Source organism: Olea europaea, chromosome 7 (genome assembly GCF_002742605.1).
Source record: "Olea europaea var. sylvestris chromosome 7, O_europaea_v1, whole genome shotgun sequence".
NCBI lineage: Eukaryota > Viridiplantae > Streptophyta > Magnoliopsida > Lamiales > Oleaceae > Olea > Olea europaea.
In genome coordinates, this window is record NC_036243.1 from 18717452 (window position 1) to 18727023 (window position 9572).

General features: G+C 33.8%; 1 protein-coding gene across 1 annotated transcript; it reads right to left on the reverse strand.

The window, feature by feature from the left end:
- Positions 1-1670: 1670 nt before the first annotated feature.
- Positions 1671-4594, reverse strand: LOC111397271 (abscisic acid 8'-hydroxylase 4-like). The gene is made up of 9 exons (XM_023024107.1): positions 4338-4594; positions 3925-4246; positions 3660-3809; positions 3319-3570; positions 3149-3238; positions 2918-2996; positions 2684-2790; positions 2482-2600; positions 1671-2179 (listed from the first exon to the last, which is right to left on the reverse strand). The coding sequence occupies exons 1-9, from the start codon at positions 4538-4540 to the stop codon at positions 2077-2079; spliced, it is 1425 nt and encodes a 474-aa protein (XP_022879875.1). The 5' UTR covers positions 4541-4594; the 3' UTR covers positions 1671-2076.
- Between the last annotated feature and the right edge of the window lie 4978 nt (positions 4595-9572).

Sequence of the window (9572 nt, forward strand, 5' to 3'; positions counted from 1 at the left end):
TTTTTTTTAAAAAAAAAAACCAAAAAAAAAAAAATTTTTCCCCTTCTCCTTTTTTTTTTTTTTTTGGCTTCTTTTTTCTTTCTCTTCTCTCTTTGCCTCATTTCTTTCTAGTAGTGTTTGTGTCTGTTTTGTGTGAATAATGGATTTTTATTTGTTTTATAATGGTTTTGGATTGAATTGATTGGATTGGATTGATATCAATCCAATCCTCCACCGCCTTAATCTTTTTCTTATATATATATATATATATATATATATATAAAATAGTACGACATATTTGACTTTTCATTTTTTTTAATAACTAAATTAAGGTATTACAAGATAGGTGCATGCTTACCAATAAATTACTATTAGTTGCCTGAAACGTGTTATAAAAAAGAAACTACATGAACTTTCATTTTTATTTATTTATTTTTTTTCTATTACTACAGGTACTTAATGAATATGACGAACAAATGTTTCTGATCGGCTGAGAATTAGGGTGACATCTCTTAGTGCCTTTTACTTGAATTTTATGTTTTGGAAATTCCTTCAGTTCATGAATACACAAGAATTGTCCTTAAAACCAATTAAGCAGCTGAGGATTGATAAAACAAGGAAGTGAAAAATGTTAATCGTTTGTTAAACTTCGTTCGAAAATCTTTCTTATGATTTCTGCAATACTTCCACACCTAGAGCTTGCATACGTTATTTCTTCACTGCATCCTCCTCTTCTTTCACTGAAATAAACTGATTTGTTGCAGACTCTGCCCCTTTACCACTTTTACAAAAATGGAGTCCTATTGGACGCTTTTCCTACCTGAGATAAAGAACAACTACTTGAAGGTATTCTTAGATATTCAGTCCCGGCTTCCCAGGAAGCTTGGCTCAATCTGGTGTTCTTAAACTTTGCCTTCACATGATCAGAGTGTTAAAATTGAAATTCGTGTTCAAGAAGGTTTGTAACATGTGGCGCCCTTAATATATTGTTAATGTAACCTCTGTGAAAGGAAATATGCTGTCAGTGGAACCCTCCGTTGTATTTGTATGCTATATAAACAATAAAAAGAGGCATAGTTTATTGTTTTGGTAAAAAATTTATAACTACGATCAGCTAACTCAAAATACAACATTCATAATGAAGAACAATACTCACTGTTTTTGGTTTGAGCCATGCTACATTGCCAGAATCTTGCCAGATTCACACCTGGCAGGATTCCATTTGTAGTTTGGCCAAAAACATTTGACTAAAGCCAATTAGCCGGGGTTAAAAATAGGGAAGAAGTATACAGACTGAGATGGCAGCAAATGGTTGGGTGTTCTTTGTTTTAATTTTTCAAATTGTCCAATCGTGGGCGACACATGTCACCCCTGTTTTTGAGCCTTTTTTCACCCTAGATGTGTAGCACAGTTGAAAACATTTTTCACTCATCCAATCACATTTTTCCTAGTCAGCCCTGGCAACATTTTTCCTGTACAATTATCTCTTTTCTTTCAGTTCTGAATGTGAAGTTCTTCCCCGTGGTCCTGCACAAGTTCTTACAGAGGTGTCTATGAATTATGATCATCTTAGTCTTAGTTAGAAATGAAGTCGTCTTCTTGGAAATTGGCATGATAACATCAACTTAACATTATTGTTTACGGCTTTTCAAGCCATTTTTGGTTCTTAATGAATATCAAATCATGTTTTTTTAAAACTGTTCAAGCTTGAGTAACTCAAAAATATCATAGCTTTTTCTATCAACATTATTGAAATCGAGGACAGTTTTAGATCACAAAATATCTTGTGAGGATTGATTGACACCTTGCATACGCAATGTAGCCATCACCCAACCGAATACGTACGACTAGCAGAAAGTGAGGTTCCAATAATTACTTTTTCCCAATTCAAGAAAAGGAACAATTCAGCTCATGATCCAAAATATGCCCTTTTCTAACATTTATATTTTTCATCTCGAGTGCTCCAATATGAAATGGTACAAATTACTAGGTGCAAATGATGGAGACATGAAGGGGTTGAAGGAATTGAGTTGAAAATTAAGAGCAGAAAATGAAAAATGACATGCTGTGCTATAAATTGATGCCATGCTGTATGACCTAATTGGTCCATTCTTCTTTCCAAAAACTGGCTGGGAGACCATGTAAAGGGACAGGGAATGGCCCATATTGGATTCCATTTTCAGGTCTCATTACTTCGTACCTGAAAACCACAAGCAAAACTCCTGTTAGATATTATGTACACACCAGCACTTACCAGATATTAATCTGAGTATGAATGAATGTGCACATGTTTGATGTAACATTACGAATGTGTATTCATTATCGCAGTTACTAAATGAAAACATATTTCAATTGGTCGAAATCGATGGTTGGAATATTTATTGCATAGCCTTAATGATTAAGACTATCTTAGGAAAAAGATTTATGTAGTTTTTGCATCTCAACATGGCTCGATGGTTGTACTTAAAAAACCAGGTTTATATGTACTCCAAAAAAGATTACCTGAATTGAGAAGCAAGGTGGTGCACCATAATGAGCATCTCTAGTTTGGCAAATTCGTTACCAGGGCAGGCATGTACTCCACTGCCAAATGGCATATATGTATTGGGTTTTGGAGCAGCCTACATTGAACAGTAAATAAAAATTTTCCTTAATATACAAATTAGAGATCTAATATGTCCGGTATAATAAACTGAAATGGTACCTCAAATCTTGAAGAATCGAATTTTTGGGGATCAGCAAAGAATTCTGGATTTTGATGAATATTCCTGAACAAAGGCATGACCTTCCAACCTTTTGGAATAAGATAACCTGGAAACCATATTTCATAGTTAATTTTTCAATTCATAGACCTTGATTAATATTGCATAGTGTCAATGTAAACACGCGCGCAGACATATATTTGCATTTAAATGGGTAGTTTGAGTTAGTTCTTTACCATTATAATGTACATCAGTCACTGCCTCTCTAAATGTGAAAGATATAATGCTGGACATTCTCAAGCTCTCTAAAATCACCTGAAAAAATCACATTGACTGTTAATTTCAAGTGAATATACTATATGAAAAGCATATTTAACACCAAACTCTTTCTCTTAAAAAAAAAAAAACATAGATGAAAACTGTGGCTTCACTTGCATGTACATATTTGGTCAAGCAGTCAATTATACCTTGTAAGTAATTGGCATATTTCTTGTCTGATTCCATGTCAAATGGTTCTTTCCATTGCCATTTGATTGGTATATTGCCTTCTGTTCAGCCTGCATACATTTTTCCAAATAAAAGGGAAAAATTAAACATAGTTGAGATCAAAGACAGAGAGTCCACTTGTAGATCTTACCTTAACAGCCTTGAGAAGTTCAGGTTTGTCGTAGAGATACTTGAGAATCCATGTCATCCCACTTGCTGTGGTATCCTGGGCAGCGAAAAGTACTCCTATGATGTTATCAGCAATTTGATCCTCATTTAGAATGACACCCTTTTCATCTTTGGTATTCAGGAAACAACTTAATAGGTCCTGATCGTTGACTAATTTATTTTCCTTCCTTTCTCTAGTGATGTTACTTAGAATTTCACTTAGCCTCTTCCTTGCCTTCAATATTGAAGCACAACGAGTCAAAAAATAGCAAATTTTGTGAATGATCGGTACAAACTAAAATTATATAAATAGCTAAACTTTACCTTCACTGCCCTCTGGTATGGAGTGCCTGGTAAATTTGTTGGGAAAGAATTATAACCTCTATCCACCATGATATAATTCTTTTTCAGTTCTTCTTTGTAATGGGGCTCCAAATGGTGAAAAACGGCTAGTATACCTACTTCAAAAGATAGCTGAAGGATTATAACGATTGAGATAGATTAGTATTGGTACCAGTTGAGGCAGATAACGGGAAAAAAGGAATTCAATCCAAAATCAGTTTAACACTCTTCATTGCAAGAAATAAACCTTCTTCATCTCATGGAAAGTGTTAACAACACGACCGTCAGCCAATGAATTCAATGCAGAAACTGCTGAGGTTTCAATATCTGGCACCAGGTTTCGAATAGCTTCCGGATACAAGGAGCGTTGAACAAGTTTTCTTAGGCGCATATGGTACTCATCCTGGTGAAAAAACAGTGCATTTGGGCCGATAAGATTTTCCTTGCTCTTGGGATAAGTAGGCTTGAACAAGTGTGCTTGAGAGACAAGCACAAACCGAGCTGCATCCGGGCTTGCCAGCATGACACAAGGGCAACCAAGTACATGAGTCTTGAAGATTTCTCCATACCTGAAAAGGAAAAACTTAACAAACGAGAAATAAAATAAAAAATCCTCCTGTAATAGAACAATAATACAGATTATGGTAAGAGCTTGAAAACCTTTTCTGTCTATCAGAGAAAAACACGTTTGGATCTTGAGTATAAAGTTGAAGTGTTTCTCCAATATAAGGCCACCCCATTGAACCAGGAGGGAGTTTAGATTTTCTCTCAGGATTTCTTCTTTTCTTTCTAAGTAAAATAGCATATGATAATACAGTAACAAGAAATAGAGAAATGGAAACAATGAATCCATTGATCTCCATTTTTTCCCCTTCTATAGGCTGGTATAGTATGCTGAAATAGAATACTAACGCGTTCTAAGGAGACTCGAGTGATTGAGAAATGGAGGGGTCGGGAGTTTATATAGAAACGAGGGTAGATGTGGCAGAGACTGAATCAAAAAATTTTAATTCCTGTACAAAAAGAAATGAGTTAACATTAATTAATCTGTAGTCTGTAAAGAAGAAAAATATCAAATAAATATCTTCAATGATTCAGACTTGCATTGATTTCAGTTATCCATTTTTATATGATACAGGAAAAAAAGTCAAATATGTTTGAATTATATTTAATGTGAACTACGGAATGCAAGACAGTTTTGTTAATGGAATACTAATAAATTTAAGGAATATGATATATGTACAACACCTGTACACATTTACAACTTTCTCATAAATGATGAGGCCAATTTAAGGAAAATGATATATATACAGCACTTGGTGTTATACACATTTACAGCTATCTCATAAATGGTGGGATCCGCGATTATTTTAATCACAGGCCCCACTCTTATATGTGAGAAAGTTGTCAAAAATAGTGCACTTGTAGCACATTTGTAAATTTTAGCCCCCGTTTGGCCCGAATTCTCTTTCTCTCTTTTATTTTTAACTATACAATTTTTCATAAAATAATATTATACATAAATAAAAAACTTTTCATTACTTTTCACACACACACACACACACACACACACACACATATATATTAAAACCATTAGAATTTGAAAAAAAATGGGGGCTTAATATCATTTAATTCCATTAGAACAGGATAGGGAATAGTTTAAGAGCGATGCTATTTAGCTCCACATGGATTACAACCTCAATCTAGGTGGTTGCAACTCTAGTGGGGCTACAAAGCTTTACTCTTAGGGTACGTTTGATTACAAAGATGGAATTTGACTGGAAAGAAAATGAAATTCAGGGAATTGAACTGTCTGGAAATTGTTTTATTGAGAATTTTCAATTATTGTGTTTGATTGGTATAATTTTTCACATGAAAAATATTGAAATAAAAGTATTTTTTGACGTTTGTTTGGCTTTATTTTACATGAAAATTGTCAATTAAAAGGATAGAATTTATTGGTATTGTGGATAGAATTTGTTTCCATTGAAAAAAAAGAAGAAAATCATTTATCTTTTGGTGTTCGTTTGGCTTTGTTTTACATGAAAATTGTCAATTAAAGGAAAATATTTTTTTTACAATCAAGGATATAATTTATTTCTATTACCCAAAAAAAAAAAAAGCGTAGAAAACCAATTGCCATCAAAAGTTTTCCTTGAAAACTAAGAAAATTGCTCCTTTCCAAGAAAACTAATTTTGTGCGGGGAAAAAAAAAAGTTATCAAACAACCAAAAAGATGGAAAATTAAATTGCATTTCCTAGTTCCATGGAAAATTGTTGCTATCAAATAGGGCCTTAGTTCAATCCCGTTTCTATATGATGTAATAAAAACCTGGATTAAATAAGAATAATACTATTTAACACCGTGGATAATGATCGTATGAAAAGACCAATAAAGCTATAAATGAAAATTGTTGTGTAGCACAACTTGAGTCAAAACACCCATCAATGTGGCAACACATGATATTAAATGTGATTTTATCAGATATTTTAGTTGTATCTTCCATGTAATATCAAATAAAAAGTTGTTTAACACACTAGATTTTTTGTTGAAATTTGATCCAAATTCTAGTGGGTATTCGAGGTTTGGTTGAAATGATCTTGAAGAGATCAAAATTATGGATCAAGAAGAAAAGTTAAAGCATTTTCGCTAGCCTGGTGTTAGTTGGACGCTCGAGCAACTCTTCTATATTTTCTATCAGAGCAAGTTTGATTACTCCGCATGGTAATGATGAAATATGATATTTCATTATTGGATCGAACATGAGATTTACTTTATGGCAAGTGAAGATGTAAATAGTTCTCGAGCAGATGGATTTGGAAGAAGTCTTGCTTAGCTTTGATAAAATACCTTCAACCTGGACTCAGGATGAAAAGTAGCGTAGGAATCGAAAAGCCCAATCTTAAATTCATCTACATCTATCAAATTAAATTCTTCAGGATGCTCTAAAGAAGAAAAGTGCTACTACATTGTGGTTGAAATTGGAGCACTTTGTATGACAAAGAGCTTTGATCAGTAAGTTACACTTGAACAGTGTTTGTATTCTCACTGGATGTCCAAAAGTGCATCATTGGATGATCACTTAACTATGTTGAAATAAATGTTGCCGATTTGGATACATTGGAAGTTAAGTATAATGAAGAGGACTTGACTTTGATCTTATTGTGTTCGCTGCTCAACAGACATATCAATATGCGTGGATCATACCTTTTGTTCCACTTCCAGTTCCTATGTTAATAGGAGTCGGGCTTCTTCTTTTTCCGCCATCATATGTAGTTTTTAGAGATAATATTCCTTAGAGTCGGGATATTCTGACTGTGGAAGGGATCTATGATGCTTTACAATCTAAAGAGAAGATGAGACATCTTGCTAGAGGATCTGGGAGTCAGCTGAAGGCTTGGTTGTTCGTAGGAGAAATCAGAATAGGAATCTTAGTAAGAAAATGAGGGGCAGATCAAAATCCAGACATACAGAGAAAGTATGTTATTAATGTAATAAAAAAAGACATATAAGAACTTATTGCTATTCATTGAAAAAAATAAAGCTGTTCGTGCTACTAAAAAAGTAAAGCAACCTGTTAATACAATGGAGGCTAATGCTGTAGAAGATGGACAAAGTTTAAGAAAGCTTCTTGTGATTTTTGACACGAGTTCCAAAAACTTTATGAGTATGGTTTTTGACTGGATATGTACTTTTCATATGTGTCCCAACATTCCAGAACTAATGTGAAATCTCATATCTTTGATTACATTGGAGTTGAAGAGTCATAAATATACTAGTGAAGGTGAAATTTTGAAGGTGAGTCAAGAAGCTCTTGTTGTCATTAAAGGACAGAAGATTCTACACAATTGTACATTTTGTAAGGTTTTACAGTTACAAAAGATGTGACACTTTCTACTTTTTTTGACTGATGAAGAAGTTACTAAACATTGGCATATGCGACCTAGACATATGCGTGAGACAAGTATAGCAGAATTATGTATGAGAGGACTTATTACTAAGGAGGAAAACAGTAAGATGAAGTTTTGTGAGCATTGTGTTTTTGAGAAATAGAAAAATGTTAGATTCACTAAAGGAAGACACAACACGAAGGAAACACTTGAATATATCCATTCAGATTTTTTGGGACGGCTAGCGTTGCCTACAAAAGGTGGTGTTTATTACTTGTTGATAGTGATTAATGACTTCTCCAGGAACGTTTCAATATTCTTTTTAAAAGAAAATAGTGATATGTTTGGAACCTTTAAGGATTGTAAAACATTGATAGGAAAGCGAACTCGAAAGCAAGTAAACACATCTACGCATAGATAATGGGCTAAAGTTTTGTTCAGATGAATTCAATAACTTTTGTAGGGTTGACGCATCTTAAGACATTTGATAGTGCCCGGGACTCATCAATAGAATGATGTGGCAAAACAGATGAATATAACTTAGATGGAAAAAAGTTCATTATATGCTTTCAAATTCTAGATTGCCTAAAACTTTTTGGACTGAAGCTGCTACTATAGCTTGTTTTCTGATTAATCACTCACCCTCAGCTGCCATTGTATAAAAGACACTAGAAGAGCTATGGTCTGAAAAACCTTTCTGTTATCCCAAAATTTAAAAATATTTGGGTGTCCTACTTATGTTCATGTAGATAATGGGAAGTTGGAGCCTAGGTTTAGAGAGTGTATCTTTCTTGGATATAAATCAGGTGTGAAAAGTATAAATTGTGGTGTCTTAAGACAAGAAAGGTAGTGTCTGAAGAGTATAAATTATGGTTCATCTCGTGAAGATACTGATAAAACTGAGTAACAGAATCTTTAACTCAGGTGGCAATGGAAATTGATTTAGCGGAATAATAAGAGGTTACAACACAGTCTACTACAGATCAATCTAGTTTAAAGTTGACAGATAGTAATACTTTGCCTATTTTGCCTACACCACCAGCAATACCATAGTATTCAATGGCTAAGAATAGACCTCGTAAATAGATTAGACCTCCATAGAAGTATAGATAAAAAGGTTGTTCACTCCAAGTGGGTGTTCAAAATGAAAGAAGAGACATCAGAGATTGAAAATACTAGGTATAAGGCCAGATTAAGTGTTGACTTTATAGATATGTTCTCACCAATTGTAAAGAATAGTTCAATTCGGACTTTACTTCGGATAGTGGCAAAGAATGATTTGAAGTTTGAGCAGAGGATGTTAAGACAACATTTTTGCACAGAGAACTTGATGAGAACATTTACATACAATGACTAGAGGGTTTCATAGTTTTTGGAAAGAAAGATTGTGTGCTTGTTGAAGAAATCCTTGTATGGGTTGAAGCACTCATCAATGCAGTGGTATAAAAGGTTCGATTCATTCATGATTATTCATAGTTTCATTAAAAGAAATTGTGATGGTTGTGTATACTTTAGAAAGGAAGATAGTGGATCGATCATATATTTGTTATTATATATATAGATGATATGTTCATATTAGGCAAAGATAAAGCAAAGGTTAAAAAGGTCGAATCTCAACTTAGTAAGGAGTTTGAGATGAAAAATTTGAGTGTAGCGAAGAAAATTCTTAGTATGAAACTTTTGAGGGATAGAAAGGTTGGCAGATTGTATTGGAGTCAGAAGGAGGTACATTAAGAAGGCGCTTCAAATGTTCAATATGATGAATGCTAATGCTATGAGTACTCCATTGGTTGTTCACTTCAAATTATCATCTAGTTTGTGTCCTCAATCAGATGAAGACATTGATTATATGTTTCGAGTTCCTTATTTCGGTGTAGTTGGTTCACTTATGTATACTATGATTTGTACAAGATCAGATTTGACACATGCAATTAGTAAGTATGTGGCAAATCCTGACAAGGAATATTGAAAAACAATGCAACAGATATTCAGATACTTAAGGAG

Coding starts and splice junctions, on each gene's coding strand:
- LOC111397271 (XM_023024107.1), bottom strand. CDS start 4,540: ATGGAGATCAATGGATTCATTGTTTCCATTTCTCTATTTCTTGTTACT. Junction 3,571..3,659: donor CATACCAGAGGGCAGTGAAG/GTAAAGTTTAGC, acceptor TCAATATTGAAG/GCAAGGAAGAGGCTAAGTGA. Junction 2,601..2,683: donor TCGATTCTTCAAGATTTGAG/GTACCATTTCAG, acceptor TGTTCAATGTAG/GCTGCTCCAAAACCCAATAC.